Below are 16,719 nucleotides of genomic sequence, written 5' to 3'. Positions count from 1 at the left end.
GTTGGCATATGGAGAAGTCACTGTGGGAGAACAGATGGGGGAAGAGGATCACAAATGGTGAAAATTCAGAGGATGTATCTTTGGGTTAAGCCTTGGAGGATAGGTAATACAAATAATGGGTAACACTCAGAGACTGCTTCCTACCTACCAGGTACTGTGGTTGGTGGTATACACACGGCTCATTTGGGGCTCACAACAGGTGTGCTGAGGGGGTGCTCTTATTAGTCCCATTTCACAGTGAGGAAACTGAGGCACAGAGAGTGACCAATTTGTCCAAGTTTCCAGGCTAGTAAGAAATGGAAGGGGATTTGAAGTCATGCATGATAACTCTTAGCGCTGGTGCTCTTAACCCTCACTTCAGGAGCAAAGGAGACCATGAGGGAAGGCATAGCCTCGTGAAGGGGTAGCCCAGGACACAGGGAAGAGTCTGTGAGGCTGGAGCACAGGGTGGGAGTGGGGGGAGGCGGGAGGGAACAGAGAGCAGTGCTGTTTGATCCTTACGGTAGCAGTGGAATCTATATGTTGAACTCTGGGCTTTACATATAATATTTCCTCTGACTTCACCACATCCCCATTGGACAGGTACTACTATCCCCATTTTACAGATAAGAGAACTGAGGCACAGAGAAGTAACTTATTCAAGGTCACACGACTGGTAGTGGTGCTGAGATGTGAACCCACTGTGCCAGCTCAGTGTTCTCGTGTGGCTGGAAGCCCTTTGCGTGCTGCCCAGTGCCTCGACTCCTCCCCCCCTCCCCCACCGCCCCAAGTCTACACATCCTGTCCATTCCCACCCACCTTTACCCCGGACCCCCTACTCCCAACCCGCGAATTCAGCCACAACCGCCCAGCCCACGGCCACAGGGTTGGGGGCCACTTGGCGCCCAGAACAACTTCTGCTCCCAGAAAGCTTTGCGTTCCCCCCCGAATAAAGAGCCTTTGAGCCCGGGAGCCCCGCCCCGCGCGGGCCTGGGGCGGCAGTGGGCGCGTCCCCGGCGGCGGCGCCCGCGGCCCGGGGCGGGGCCTGGTTGCAGCGCGGCGCTGCGGGGCAGCGGGGCGGCTAAGCTGGCGATTTCTGCGCGCAGGTGGCTCCTCCTCCGCCTCTCCGGAGCCGCAGGCACCTGGGAGGCTGCGGTGGGACTGTTTTTGTGCCCGGCTCCGGGGGTCCGAGACGGCCGCTGCACGCCCGGGTCCATTGTTTCTGTCTCCTCCGGGCAGGTGCCGGCGGCGCTCAGCGGCCGCACGTGCCCAAGCGGCGGCCGGCGCTCAGGGACCCGCTGGCGCCGGCAGGGGCGTCCCCGGGCGCGCGGCGGGGGATGAAGTACCTGAAGCCGTGGTGGTCGGACGGCGACAGCCTCCTGCACCTCACCATCCTGCTGAGCTTGGCGGGGCTTCGCCTGGACTTGGACCTGGACCTCTACCTGCTGCTCCCGCCGCGGACCCTGCTCGGAGATGAGCTTCTGCTCCCGGGCGGCCCGACGAGCCCTGCCTACGCGCTCAGCCCCTTCCCGGCCTCGGGAGGGTGGGGGCGCGCCGAGCTCCTGCACCCCAAGGGCCGGGAGCGGGACCCCGTGGCGCCGCCGGAGGGCCAGCTGCTCCGGGAGGTACGCGCGCTGGGGGTCCCCTTCATCCCCTGCACCCGAGTGGACGCGTGGCTGGTGCACAGCGTGGCTTCCGGGGACGCCGACGGGGCCCACGCGCTGCTCGGCGCCGCCGCCGCCGCCGCCTCTTCGGCCGGAGGAGTGGGCGCCGGCGTGAACGGCGTTAGCCAGGCTGCGCCGGGTAGCGGCGGGAATCCCAGAGCGGCTCCGAGTAGCCCCTTGGCCGCCGGGGAGGAGGAGAAGGCTCCCGCGGAACCGACGGCTCAAGTGTCGGACGCCGGCGGACACGCGAGCGAGGTAACAGGAGAGCGGGACGCGAGCGGGGTGCTGGGGGACCTGGCCGGCAGCCCTGGAGGGTAGCGAGGGACCTGAGGTGGGGCACACCTGCGTTCTTCCACCCTCCGCCCCCGGGGAGTTGCGGGTTTGCGGGCGACTGTGCGCCTCTTTCTTGTGAATCCGAACGAAGCCTCCTAGTGCTGTCGCTGTGGCTCTTAACGCTTTTGGGAATGAAGTGCGTGAAATCATGCGTTAGGTTTTAGAGAACACCTTTCCTGTGTTTGACGGTGATCAAGGGTAGTTCGGGAGTGGGGAGGGGAGACGGTATGCTGGAAATTTTCTGGCCCACTCTCTTCGTTCGGTACCTCGTGTAAGCTGAGATGTCTTTTTCTGGAACCGAAGGAGGCTTTGGCCTCCGGGAGGATGCACGTTTCTCTTAAGAACCACGCACCCGGCCCACCGCGGTGGCCCCCTCTGGATTTTAACCCATTGCAGTTCGTTTTTTGATGCGTCCCTGGATTAAGCAGCTGTGGTTAGTGTCAGCTCCGAGGCTAGCGCACAAACGGACGTGCTCGTACTTAACCATCCCCCACGCCTAACAATCCTCCTCCCCTCGGAACTTGTGTAATCCCTTTTTAGCATAAAGAAAACAGGTACCCTGACAGTCACCTAGTGACTAACAAGTCCCCTTTGGTTTGTAGGTTCAAACCTTTCAGTGTAACTTTCTTTTAAAACAAAGTTCACCGAGATCTGTTGACTGAAGCATCTGGGGCTCCCAATGGCGAGTTGGAGTCTAAAGACGCAGCACAGCAATTTCCACAAAATGGCCTTATCCAAAGTTTCCTCAAAGGGACCTTTTTCATTCTCTCTTGGCCCAAACCTTAGTGTTCACAATCGGTAGTAATCAACAAGAGTTCCTTGGACGTTGTTTTTTGTGGACTGCAATCTTATGCAAAATGGGAATTGGGGCCAGACTGGTTTGTTTGCTGCTCTTCAGAATTGCCCTGTTTTTGTAGGCAGTTGCCAGACGAGCTTCTCCACCCTCTCCTGGAGGGGTCATTGTGCCGAAGTGCTGGGTGATTCAGTGTTATGCAGATCTGATCCCTTCCTCTTCCTGGGGCCGGAACTAATGGCGAGGGGGTGGGTGAGAGTCTCGGTGGGCTCCTGTCTGTTCAGAACACCGGGAGGGGAAGATTCTTTCAGCTCGCTCGTCCAGTCTCTCTCTACCCTGTGGGGTGGTCTCCCCTGAATCCCCTGCCCCTGCAGGAGTGGTACGCGCTGCACTGCTACCTTTCCCGATCCTGCGACATACATGGATGGAAGCCAGTGCGGGCTGCCGGCCCAGATGGCACCCTGCCCTTATCACAGCTGAATGCCAGCCGGCCTGCAGAATGTGCAGGGAGGGAGACGAGGCTGTTCGCTCTTCAAGGACTTCCCTCCCCGGCCCAGCCTCTCCTGGTTGATACCTAGTTAGAGCAGCAAGCCTGCCTTGGGGGCAGCTCTGAGGACCTAGGCCCAGCCAGACCGTGGATACCCTTGAGCCCAGATTTCCTAGGGGAGAGGGTGAGGTTCACACCGGGCCATTCTTCTGGTGGTGCCTTCCCCAGCTGGCATGTGTGGACCTGCTGGACCGTGGTAGCTGCTGGGATGACCTGGTTTTGTTCATTCTGACGATGATCAGCTGTCGAGCACCTTAACGGTTTTTCACAGCCAATTCACCTTTATGGGTAACACCTTTTACATGCCCTTGTGAGGTCCACAGGCCAGGCATCCTTATATCCAATTCGTATTTAAGGAAAATAGAGGCCCAGAGAGGTTGGGGGGCTTGGCTAAACCAACACAGTTAATGAATGCCAGAAGTGGGTCTAGACCCTGAGCTTCCTGGCTCCCAGGCTGGCACATTAAGCATCTACGCTGTACTCAGGTTTTCTGTGCAAGCTTGCAGCTGGAATGGGGCAATGCGCCCCACTCCTGACCCCAGCACCACTGCTCTCCAATGCTGGATTGACTTTTAAAAGCAGATTGTACCATCCATAATGCCAAAGTTACGATTTGAAACCATGACTCTGGAGAAAATGAGCTGAAAAAACAGCACTGGTGTTTGCAGTCAGCAAAGCTGCATGTTGGAGCATCACATAATAATCTGCCCTCATATAGGTTACTTTAATCTCCCCAAGTCTCAGTGTCTCATCTGTTGAGTGGGAAAGTAATGCTTACCCTCAAGGGTGTTGTGCCAGTTAAGTAGGAAAAGCACGTGGGAAGTGCCAGCCCAGTGCCTGGGATGTAATTGTTGTTCTCTTCTTTTGCTCCCATCCTCAACCCACCCTCCTTAACCTGTCCCCACTCACATTATTCCCTTTTGTCTTGTTTGTCTATATGTCTGGCTTGGTTGTTTGTTTGTTAAGGGGGTGGGGTGTGTTGGAGCCAGACTGCCTGGTTTGGGATCCCAACTGTACCACGCATTGCTGTGTGACCTCGGGCCATTTCTTAACCAGTCTGTGCTTCATTCGCACCTGCACAATGGTGCCTACCACAGGGGTTGTTGTGAGCATTAAACAATTCATTCCATGCAACAGGCTTAGAACTGTGCCTGTCCCGTCTTAAACGCTCAATAAATGTTAACTTCGAAGAGAGTGAGTGCTGTGCCCCATAGGAACATCATAGGTTTGTTTTGTTTTAAAATAGATAATTCTGGTGGCTTACATTTGAGTTGTAGGAGATTCCAGTTTTATAGTGTAACTTTCCATGATTTTTGTACATGTGCAAAAATATTTTGGAGTAGGGGATTTTCCAAGTATCAAAAGAAGTACTGCTTTGGTTTCACTTCTTAGTGGGGCTAATCATTAGCTGCAAACAGTATGTGGAATTCCCCAGGGTAGACAAACTTCCCTTCGTAACCACAGCCATTCACTCCCAACCCATGAAGCGCATGTTCTTCAAAGTCATGCATGGGTTAAACAAAGAAATGAACAGTTGTTGCAGAATTGTGTGTGTGAGCATATTTGAAGATGGGGTGACTGCTAAAAGCCAGCATCCGTATTTCAGAGAACTGTTGCCACTTTAAAACTGAGAGGGGCTGTGGTCATCTTGATGTGGTTTCATGCCCTGGGACAGACGGGGACCCTCTGCTGGGAGAGGGGTACAGCAGGACCTCAGATTTACTGTCCTTTGGACTTGGTTTCTTCAGGTCACAGGAAGAATCTGATACAGTCAATATTTGCTTCTAAAAGTAAAGGGAAGGGAAAGAAGGTCCTTGATTGATAAAGTAAAAGTTGGTTTTTGTTTCAGAATCAAAGATAGTCCCTGATGCCCGGGCAATTGGAGATAGATGAAATATCAAACACTTGCCAGTTTTCAGCTCACAACCATGATACAGAGATAGTCTTATATGTAATTACATCCGTTGCAGTACAAGGTTTCACAGTAGACTTTATTTTACTTAGTAAAATATGCAGTGAAGATGCACCTATGGTCTTCTTATTGGAAAGGATGGCATGCGTCACTGCATCAGTGTCCTAGGGCTGCTGTGACAAAGTACCACAAACCAGGTGGCTTAAACAACAGAAATATATTGTCTCACAGCTCTGGGGGCAAAAAGTTGGAGATAAGGTCTCAGCAGGGTTCCTTCGCTCCTAGCTTCTGGTAGTTTGCTGGCAATCTTTGGCAACCCTTGGTTTCTACTGCATCACCCCAGTCTCTGCCTTCTGCACGTGGCGTTGTCCCTGTACGCATGTCTGTAGCCAGATTTCCCTCTTTATAGGACACCAGTCATATAGGATTAGGGGCCCACCCTACTCATCCTAACTAATCACGTCAGCAACGACCCAGTTTCCAAATAAGGTCACATTCTGGGGTACTGAGGGCTATGACGTCAACATATGAATTTCAAGGGACTCAATCCAATCTGTTATGCAGTCACCATCTCTCTTTCCTGGCACCTCTTGGGGTGTTCAGCTTGCTTATCAAGTATGCTCCAGTTGTTGAAAACTAAGTCAGCCGTCCTGGACACAGGCAGGCTATGCGTAGTGGCATTTGCAGAAGGACTTGGTATAAGTTCATGAGCAAATTGGGGTTTTTTGCTGGCTTGACGTGCCACAGCCCACAGGAGCCTTACTCCAGACTTCTTCCAGTCAGCCCCCTTCACCTGAAGTGGTAGGTTACAGAGAGGTCATCTCTGCGGCGTATGAGTCTCCTCTTCGTTCCCCCCACTTCTCAGCTCAACTCAGAATCTGCACCGGCGAGCAGACCCAGGCAGGCTGTTCTAGTGGTCAGTGTGCCGGGCCTGGAGTTAGACCAGCTTGGGTAGCTGTAGATCTCAGCTCACCGCTGACTCGTTATATGACCCAGAGCACAGTTCTTGACCTCCCCGTGCCTTGGTTCTCATATCTGTAAAATGGGATGGTACGAGTACCTTCAGGAGCTGTTGTGAGGGTTAAAAGAGATCACGCAGGTTCAGCAGGGTTGGTACATGGTAAGCCCTCGATAATGTTAGCAGCTGCTGTTAATTCAGCGGGGCCTCTCTAATGCCCCTTCCCAACTTATTCCTGTGCGTTCCGTTGCCACATGCAGGTTTCCAAAGCACGCCTTGGTCCTTACCATTTTCGTCTGGGGAGCTTTCACTAGCTCCTCATTACCTACCAATTTGATATTTTGTCATTCAAGGCTCCCCGTTTGGCCAGTGTGGCTCCCCTAGCTGAGCTCATCTCCCTCTGGTCCTCCACCTGTAGCCTACTTTCCCACTATAACCTTCTCCCTTCCTTTTCCCCAGACAGCCCAGTGCTTTCCTGCCTTTTACTTTGTTGCCTTTGCCCAGAATGCCTCCTTTCATTCCTCTCAAGTCTTTTACTGTTAAATTCTGACTTCTCTCCACTATCACCTCATCTACAAGCATTTCCTGTTCTTTCCTTTGACCCTATTGCTCTTTGTGACATTTCTTCTGTGGGACTTGCATCCTCTACTTTGAACCGCAGTGTCTTGAGTGTGGAAACTGGATCTTTGCTTTTAACCTGCAAATGGCGCCCAGGGACGGGGTTGGGAGCAGAGGCCAGTTCAGCGCTCCTCATCCATCCTCCACGTTGGCTCTGCAGAACTTCCAAGATGCTGTGAGCTTGAATATGTCTTGGGACCTTCAAGGCCAGAGTCCCAACCAGAAAGTAGGTCATATCTGAAATCCTGATGGGCCATCTGACCACTTAATGCCAATTTGAGTGGATGGGGCAGTGGCAAGCAGACTTGCAGGTTGGCATCATAATTAATCAGGTGGTGAAACTCAGGATTGCCTAAAGTGATAGTGACCTTGTTAGTGACCTTGCCCAGAATACACAGGTCACTGTTCTTAAGCACTGAGTAAACCATACCTCCCTCCCACCCACTACAAAACTTAAAACGTAAAAACAAGCTTCTCCCATTTGTGGCAGCCTTTCGATATGAATAATTTATTCTCAAAATCTAGTTAAGGATCTGCATTAATATTCAAATACACTTCTGGAGAGTTGGAGTAGGCTGAGGCTCAGGTACATAGCTGGGTGGTTTTTGGTTGAGTTGCAGGTGGTGGTTGGCAGAGTATGGGCAGTGGCTAGAAGCAAGGCACGGCCTTTTGAGATTGGGTGCACCCGGGTTCCCATCGGCATCAGCCAGCATTCTCTAGAGAACACAGCCAGTATGAGAGGTGTGTGTGTGTGTGTGTGTGTGTGTGTGTGTGTGTGTTTTAAGAGACTTATTTCAAGGAATTGGCTAGCGTGTTTGTGGAGGCTGGGCACATCCAGACTCTAGGGCAGCTGGAAACCACCAGCAGGAGCTAATGCTGCAGGCTTGAGGCAGAATTTCTTCCTCAGGGAAACCTCACTTTTGCCCTTAAAGGCTTTCTTTCAACTGATTGGATGAGATAAGGCCCACTCAGATTACCGAAGTTAATCTCTTCTACTGAAGGTCACCTGGCGGGTTAGCCACAGCAGTTAGCCACATCTACAAAATACCTTCACAGCAACACCTAGGTTAGTGTTTGATTGACTTCTAGGTATGATAGACTGGCCACGCTGACACCTAAAACTAGTCGTCACCCCATCCCAGCTCCGTCTCTTCCTGGGCAACCTCCATGAGCCGTGGTATCCAAATTGTAAAAGGAGAATATTAACCTCTTTCTGGGAGAGTTTGAGGATTAAATAATGCTGTATGTTAAAGGACTAGGACCATTCCTGGCATGTTAATAAATATTCAACCGATGATTTGCTCTCAGTGCCCCTGAGCTGGGGGTTGAATCCCCAGGAAAGTCCTGTCTTCCAGAGGACATAACGGAAGACTGCTAGGTCATGAAGTAGGCCTTGGGCGTGTTGGGGAGGCAGAAGCCTGAAGGCTCATCTGAAGGAAGAGCTTCTCAGCCTTTCTTTAGAGCTGAGTTTCTCATCCCAGTGACTGTATCAATTACCTCGTTGCTTGTTACAATGTAGATTTCAGGACCCACCCCAGACTGGCTGAATCAGAGCCTCTCAGCTGGGGCCTGGGATGGGTTCTGCAGTTTAGAAGACCTCCAGGTGATTCAAGCTTGACCTCAGCCATGGTGTTCCTCCCCCAGGGCCTTTGACTACCCAGCAACGTGTGAATGGAGGGGGTGCCTGGCTGAAAACTGCCTTTCTATGAATTGAAGGCCCAGAAGAGCTCATGGACTGGGCCACAGTTACCTGCTTGGGCAGCAGGACCTGGGCTAGTGCCCTGGTTTGCCAGCTGTTTTTTTTTAAATTGTTTTCTTAACATCTTTATTGGAGTATAATTGTTTTACAGTGTTGTGTTAGTTTCTGCTGTACAACAAAGTAAATCAGCTGTACGTATACATATATCCCCATATCCCCTCCCTCTTGCGTCTCCCTCCCACCCTCCCTGTCCCACCCCTCTAGGTGGTCGCAAAGCACTGAGCTGATCTCCCTGTGCCATGCAGCTGCTTCCCACTAGCTATCTATTTTACATTTGGTAGTGTATAGATGTCCATGCCACTCTCTCACCTCGTCCCAGCTTACCCTTCCCCATCCCTGTGTCCTCAAGTCCATTCTCTGCATCTGCGTCTTTATTCCTGTCCTGCCCCTAGGTTCTTCAGAACCTTTTTTTTTTTTTTAGATTCCATATATATGTGTTAGCATACTGTATTTGTTTTTCTCTTTCTAACTTATTTCACTCTGTATGACAGACTCTAGGTCCATCCACCTCACTACAAATAACTCAATTTCGTTTCTTTTTATGGCTGAGTAATATTCCATTGTATATATGTGCCACATCTTCTTTATCCATTCGTCTGTTGATGGACACTTAGGTTGCTTCCATGTCCTGGCTATTGTAAATAGTGCTGCAGTGAACATTGTGGTACATGACTCTTTTTCAATTATGGCTTTCTCAGGGTATATGCCCAGTACCGGGATTGCTGGGTCATATGGTAGTTCTATTTTTAGTTTTTTAAGGAACCTCCATACTGTTCTCCATAGTGGCTATATCAGTTTACATTCCCACCAACAGTGCAAGAGGGTTCCCTTTTCTCCACACCCTCTCCAGCATTTATTGTTTCTAGATTTTTTGATGATGGCCATTCTGACCGGTGTGAGATGATATCTCATTGTAGTTTTGATCTGCATTTCTCTAATGATTAATGATGTTGAGCATTCTTTCATTTGTTTGTTGGCAATGTGTATATCTTCTTTGGAGAAATGTCTATTTAGGTCTTCTGCCCATTTTTGGATTGGGTTGTTTGTTTTTTTGATATTGAGCTGCATGAGCTGCTTGTAAATTTTGGAGATTAATCCTTTGTCAGTTGCTTCATTTGCAAATATTTTCTCCCATTCTGAGGGTTGTCTTTTGGTCTCGTTTATGGTTTCCTTTGCTGTGCAAAAGCTTTTAAGCTTCATTAGGTCCCATTTGTTTATTTTTCCTTTTATTTCAATTTCTCTCAGAGGTGGGTCAAAAGGGATCTTGATGTGATTTATGTCAGTGTTCTGCCTATGTTTTCCTCTAAGAGTTTGATAGTGTCTGCCCTTACATTTAGGTCTTTAATCCATTTTGAGTTTATTTTTGTGCATGGTGTTAGGGAGTGTTCTAATTTCATACTTTTACATGTACCTATCCAGTTTTCCCAGAACCACTTATTGAAGAGGCTGTCTTTTCTCCACTGTATATTCTTACCTCCTTTATCAAAGATAAGGTGACCAGATCAAGCCTCTTAGATACCCTCAACCACCAGAGGGCAGACAGCAGAAGCAAGAAAAACTACAATCCTGCAGCCTGTGGAACAAAAACCACATTCACAGAAAGAGAGACAAGATGAAAAGGCAGAGGGCTATATACCAGATGAAGGAACAAGAAAAAACCCCAGAAAAACAACTAAATGAAGTGGAGATAGGCAACCTTCCAGAAAAAGAATTCAGAATAATGATAGTGAAGATGACCCAGGACCTCGGAAAAAGAATGGAGGCAAAGATCGAGAAGATGCAAGAAATGTTTAACAAAGATCTAGAAGAATTAAAGAACAAACAAACAGAGATGACCAATACTATAACTGAAAAGAAAACTCCACTAGAAAGAATCAATAGCAGAATAACTGAGGCAGAAGAACAGATAAGTGACCTGTAAGACAGAATGGTGGAATTCACTGCTGCAGAACAGAATAAAGAAAAAAGAATGAAAAGAAATGAAGACAGCCTAAGAGACCTCTGGGACAACATTAAACGCAACAACATTCGCATTATAGGGGTCCCAAAAGGAGAAGAGAGAGAGAAAGGACCAGAGAAAATATTTGAAGAGATTATAGTCGAAAACTTACCTAACATGGGAAAGGAAATAGCCACCCAAGTCTAGGAAGCGCAGCAAGTCCCATACAGGATAAACCCAAGGAGAAACACACCGAGACACATAGTAATCAAATTGGCAAAAATTAAAGACAAAGAAAAATTATTGAAAGCAGCAAGGGAAAAACGACAAATAACATACAAGGGAACTCCCATAAGGTTAACAGCTGTTTTCTCAGCTGAAACTCTACAAGCCAGAAGGGAGTGGCAGGATATACTTAAAGTGATGAAAGGGAAGAACCTACAACCAAGATTACTCTACCCAGCAAGGATCTCATTTAGATTTGATGGAGAAATCAAAAGCTTTACAGACAAACAAAAGCTAAGAGAATTCAGCACCAGCAAGCCAGCTCTACAACAAATGCTAAAGGAACTTCTCTAAGTGGGAAACACAAGAGAAGAAAAGGACCTACAAAAACAAACCCAAAACAATTAAGAAAATGGTCATAGGAACATACATATTGATAATTACCTTAAACGTGAATGGATTAAATGCTCCAACCAAAAGACACAGGCTTGCTGAATGGATACAAAAACAACACCCATATATATGCTGTCTACAAGAGACCCACTTTAGACCTAGGGACACATACAGACTGAAAGTGAGGGGATAGAAAAAGATATTCCATGCAAATGGAAATCAAAAGAAAGCTGGAGTAGCTATACTCATATCAGATAAAATAGACTTTAAAATAAAGAATGTTACAAGAGACAAGGGCACTACATAATGATCAAGGGATCAATCCAAGAAGAAGATATAACAATTATAAATATATATGCACCCAACATAGGAGCACCTCAATACATAAGGCAACTGCTAACAGCTATAAAAGAGGAAATCGACAGTAACACAATAATAGTGGGGGACTTTAACACCTCACTTACACCAATGGGCAGATCATCCAAAATGAAAATAAATAAGGAAACAGACGCTTTAAATGACACAATAGAGCAGATAGATTTAATTGATATTTACAGGACATTCCATCCAAAAAGAGTAGATTACACTTTCTTCTCAAGTGGGCACGGAACATTCTCCAGGATAGATCACATCTTGGGTCACAAATCAAGCCTCAGTAAATTTATGAAAATTGAGATCATATCAAGCATCTTTTCTGACCACAACGCTATGGGATTAGAAATAAATTACAGGGGAAAAAATGTAAAAACCACAAACACATGGAGGCTAAACAATACGTTACTAAATAACCGAGAGATCATTGAAGAAATCAAAGAGGAAATAAAAAATACCTAGAGACAAATGACAATGAAAACACGACGATCCAAAACCTATGGGATGCAGCAAGAGCAGTTCTAAGAGGGAAGTTTATAGCTCTACAAGCCTACCTAAAGAAAGAAGAAAAAAAGTAAACAATCTAACCTTACACCTAAAGAAACTGGAGAAAGAAGAACAAACAAAACCCAAAGTTAGCAGAAGGAAAGAAATCATAAAGATCAGAGCAGAAATAAATGAAATAGAAACAAAGAAAACGATAACAAAGGTCAGTAAAACTAAAAGCTGGTTCTTTGAGAAGATAAACAAAATTGATAAGCCATTAGCCAGACTCATCAAGCAAAAGAGGGAGAGGACTCAAATCAATAAAATCAGAAACGAAAATGGAGAAGTTACAACAGACCCTGCAGAAATACAAAGCATCCTGAAAGTCTACTACAAGCAACTCTATGCCAATAAAATGGACAACCTGGAAGAAAAGGACAAATTCTTAGAAAGGTATAACCTTCCAAGACTGAACCAGGAAGAAACAGAAAATATGAACAGACCAATCACAAGTAATGAAATTGAAACTGTGATTAAAAAATCTTCCAACAAACAAAAGTCCAGGACCAGATGGCTTCACAGGTGAATTCTATCAAACATTTAGAGAAGACCTAACAACCATCCTTCTCAAACTCTTCCCAAAAATTGCAGAGGAAGGAACACTCCCAAACTCATTCTATGATGCCACCATCACCCTGATACCAAAACCAGACAAAGATACTATAAAAAAAAGAAAATTACAGACCAATATCACTGATGAATATAGATGCAGAAATCCTCAACAAAATACTAGCAAACAGAATCCAGCAACACATTAAAAGGATCATACACCACGAACAACTGGGATTTATCCCAGGGATGCAAGGATTCTTCAGTATATGCAAATAAATCAATGTGATACACCATATTAACAAATTGAAGAGTAAAAACCATATGATCATCTCAATAGATGCAGAAAAAGCTTTTGACAAAATTCAACACCCATTTATGATAAAAACTCTCCAGAAAGTGGACATAGAGGGAACCTACCTCAACATAATAAAGGCCATATACCACAAACCCACAGCCAACATCATTCTCAGTGGTGAAAAACTGAAACCATTTCCTCTAAGATCAGGAACAAGACAAGCTTGCCCACTCTCACCACTATTATTCAACATAGTTTTGGACGTTCTAGCCACAGAAATCAGAGAAGAAAAAGAAGTAAAAGGAATCCAAATTGGAAAAGAAGAAGTAAAACTGTCACTGTTTGCAGATGACATGATACTATACATACAGAATCCTAAAGATGCTACCAGAAAACTAAAAGAGCCAATCAATGAATTTGGTAGAGTAGTAGGATACAAAATGAATGCACAGAAATCTCTGGCATTCCTATACACTAATGATGAAAAATCTGAAAGTGAAATTAAGAAAACACTCCCATTTACCATTGCAACAAAAAGAATAAAATATCTAGGAATAAACCTACCTAAGGAGACAAAAGACCTGTATGCAGAAAATTATAAGACACTGATGAAAGAAATTAAAGATGATACCAACAGATGGAGAGATATACCATGTTCTTGGATTGGAAGAATCAATATTGTGAAAATGACTATACTACCCAAAGCAATCTACAGATTCAATACAATCCCTATCAAATTACCAATGGCATTTTTTAAGGAACTAGAACAAATCATCTTAAAATTTGTATGGAGACACAAAAGACCCCGAATAACCAAAGCAGTCTTGAGGGGAAAAAACGGAGCTGGAGGAATCAGACACCCTGACTTCAGACTATAATACAAAGCTACAGTATTCAAGGTAATATGGTACTGGCACAAAAACAGAAACCTAGATCAATGGAACAAGATAGAAAGCCCAGAGATAAACCCACGCACCTATGGTCAACTAATCTATGACAAAGGAGGCAAGGATATACAATGGAGAAAAGACAGTCTCTTCAATAAGTGGTGCTGGGAAAAGTGGACAGCTACATGTAGAAGAATGAAATTAGAATACTCCCTAACACCATACACAAAAATAAACTCAAAATGGATTAGAGACCTAAATGTAAAACCGGACGCTATAAAACTCTTAGAAGAAAACATAGGAAGAACACTCTTTGACATAAATCACAGCAAGATCTTTTTTGATCCACCTCCTAGAGTAATGGAAATAAAACCAAAAATAAACAAATGGGACCTAATGAAACTTCAAAGCTTTTGCACAGCAAAGGAAACCATAAACAAGATGAGAAGACAACCCTCAGAATCGGAGAAAGTATTTGCAAATGAATCAACGGACAAGGGATTAATCTCCAAAATATATAAACACTCATGCAGCTCAATATTAAAAAAACAAACAACCCAATTAAAAAATGGGCAGAAGACCTAAATAGACTTTTCTCCCAAGAAGACATACAGATGGGCAAGAAGCACATGAAAAGATGTTCAACATCACTAATTATTAGAGAAATGCAAATCAAAACTACAATGAGGTATCACCTCACTCCTGTTAGAATGGGCATCATCAGAAAATCTACAAACAACAAATGCTGGAGAGGGTGTGGAGAAAAGGGAACCCTCTTGCACTGTTGGTGGGAATGTAAATTGATACAGCCACTATGGAGAACAGTATGGAGGTTCCTTAAAAAACTAAAAATAGAATTACCATATGACCCAGCAATCCCACTACTGGGCATATACCCAGAGAGAACCGTAATTCAAAAAGACACATGCACCCCAATGTTCATTGCAGCACTATTTACAATAGCCAGGTCATTGAAGCAACCTAAATGCCCATCGACAGACGAATGGATAAAGAAGTTGTAGTACATATATACAATGGACTATTACTCAGCCATAAAAAGAAACGAAATTGAGTCATTTGTTGAGTCGTGGATGGATCTAGAGACTGTCATACAGAGTGAAGTAAGTCAGAAAGAGAAATACAAATATCGTATATTAACGCATATATGTGGAACCTAGAGAAATGGTACAGATGAACCGGTTTGCAGGGCAGAAGTTGAGACACAGATGTAGAGAACAAATGTATGGACAGCAAGGAGGGAAAACTGCGGTGCAGAGAGGATGGTGGTGTGCTGAATTGGGCGATTGGGATTGACATGTATACACTGATGTGTATAAAATTGATGACTGATTAAAAATAAAGAAAGAAAGAAAGAAAAGAAAGAAGTTTAAAAAAAGGAAAAAAAAAACAGACAGACAGAACCCTAGGACAAATGGTAAAAGAAAAGCTATACAGGCAGAATCACACAGAGAAGCAGACACATACAAAAAAAAACAAGAGAAAAAAAAAGAAAGATAAGGTGACCGTATGTGCGTGGGTTTATCTCTGGGTGTTCTATCCTGTTCCATTGATCTATATTTCTCTTTTTGTGCCAGTACCATACTGTCTTGATTACTGTAGCTTTGTAGTATAGTCTGAAGTCAGGGAGCCTAATTCCTCCAGCTCCATTTTTCATTCGCAAGATTGCTTTGGCTATTCGGGGTCTTTTGTGTTTCCATACAAATTGTGAAACTTTTTGTTCTAGTTCTGTGAAAAATGCCAGTGGTAGTTTGATAGGGATTGCATTAAATCTGTAGATTGCTTTGGGTAGTAGAGTCATTTTCACAATGTTGATTCTTCCAATCCAAGAACATGGTATATCTCTCCATCTATTTGTATCATCTCTAATTTCTTTCATCAGTGTCTTATAATTTTCTGCATACAGGTCTTTTGTCTCCTTAGGTAGGTTTATTCCTAGATATTTTATTCTTTTTGTTGCAATGGTAAATGGGAGTGTTTTCTTAATTTCACTTTCAGATTTTTCATCATTAGTGTATAGGAATGCCAGAGATTTCTGTGCATTCATTTTGTATCCTACTACTCTACCAAATTCATTGATTGGCTCTTTTAGTTTTCTGGTAGCATCTTTAGGATTCTGTATGTATAGTATCATGTCATCTGCAAACAGTGACAGTTTTACTTCTTCTTTCCAATTTGGATTCCTTTTACTTCTTTTTCTTCTCTGATTTCTGTGGCTAAAACTTCCAAAACTATGTTGAATAATAGTGGTGAGAGTGGGCAAGCTTGTCTTGTTCCTGATCTTAGAGGAAATGGTTTCAGTTTTTCACCACTGAGAATGATGTTGGCTGTGGGTTTGTGGTATATGGCCTTTATTATGTTGAGGTAGGTTCCCTCTATGTCCACTTTCTGGAGAGTTTTTATCATAAATGGGTGTTAAATTTTGTCAAAAGGTTTTTCTGCGTCTATTGAGATTATCATATGGCTTTTATCCTTTAGTTTGTTAATATGGTGTATCACATTGATTGATTTGCAAATATTGAAGAATCCTTTCATTCCTAGGATAAATCCCACTTGATCATGGTGTATGGTCCTTTTCATGTGCTGTTGGATTTTGTTTGCTAGTATTTTGTTGAGGATTTTTGCATCTATGTTCATCAGAGATATTGGCCTGTAGTTTTCTTTTTTTGTGACATCTTTGTCTGGTTTTGGTATCAGGGTGATGGTGGCCTTGTAGAATGAGTTTGGGAGTTTTCCTCCCTGTGCTGTATTTTGGAAGAGTTTTAGAAGGTCAGGTGTTAGCTCTTCTCTAAATGTTTGATAGTATTCGCCTGTGAAGCCATCTGGTCCTGAGCTTTTGTTTGTTGGAATATTTTTAATCACAGTTTCAATTTCAGTGTTTGTGATTGGTCTGTTTATATTTCCTATTTCTTCCTGGTTCAGTCACAGA

The 16,719-nt window shown here is 45.0% G+C and overlaps 1 protein-coding gene across 1 annotated transcript in view; it reads left to right on the top strand.

The window, feature by feature from the left end:
* Positions 1-1,232: 1,232 nt before the first annotated feature.
* NFE2L3 (NFE2 like bZIP transcription factor 3) overlaps positions 1,233-16,719 on the top strand; it is a 36,285-nt gene continuing 20,798 nt past the window's right edge. Inside the window, exon 1 of the mRNA XM_007171530.2 lies at positions 1,233-1,898. Coding sequence (XP_007171592.2) covers positions 1,317-1,898 — 582 coding nt within the window. The 5' untranslated portion in view covers positions 1,233-1,316. The remainder of the gene's footprint in view (positions 1,899-16,719) is intronic.

This window comes from Balaenoptera acutorostrata, chromosome 7 (genome assembly GCF_949987535.1).
Source record: "Balaenoptera acutorostrata chromosome 7, mBalAcu1.1, whole genome shotgun sequence".
NCBI classification, from domain to species: domain Eukaryota; kingdom Metazoa; phylum Chordata; class Mammalia; order Artiodactyla; family Balaenopteridae; genus Balaenoptera; species Balaenoptera acutorostrata.
Note: the sequence above shows the minus strand (reverse complement) of the source record. Positions and strands in the feature narration are given on the sequence as shown.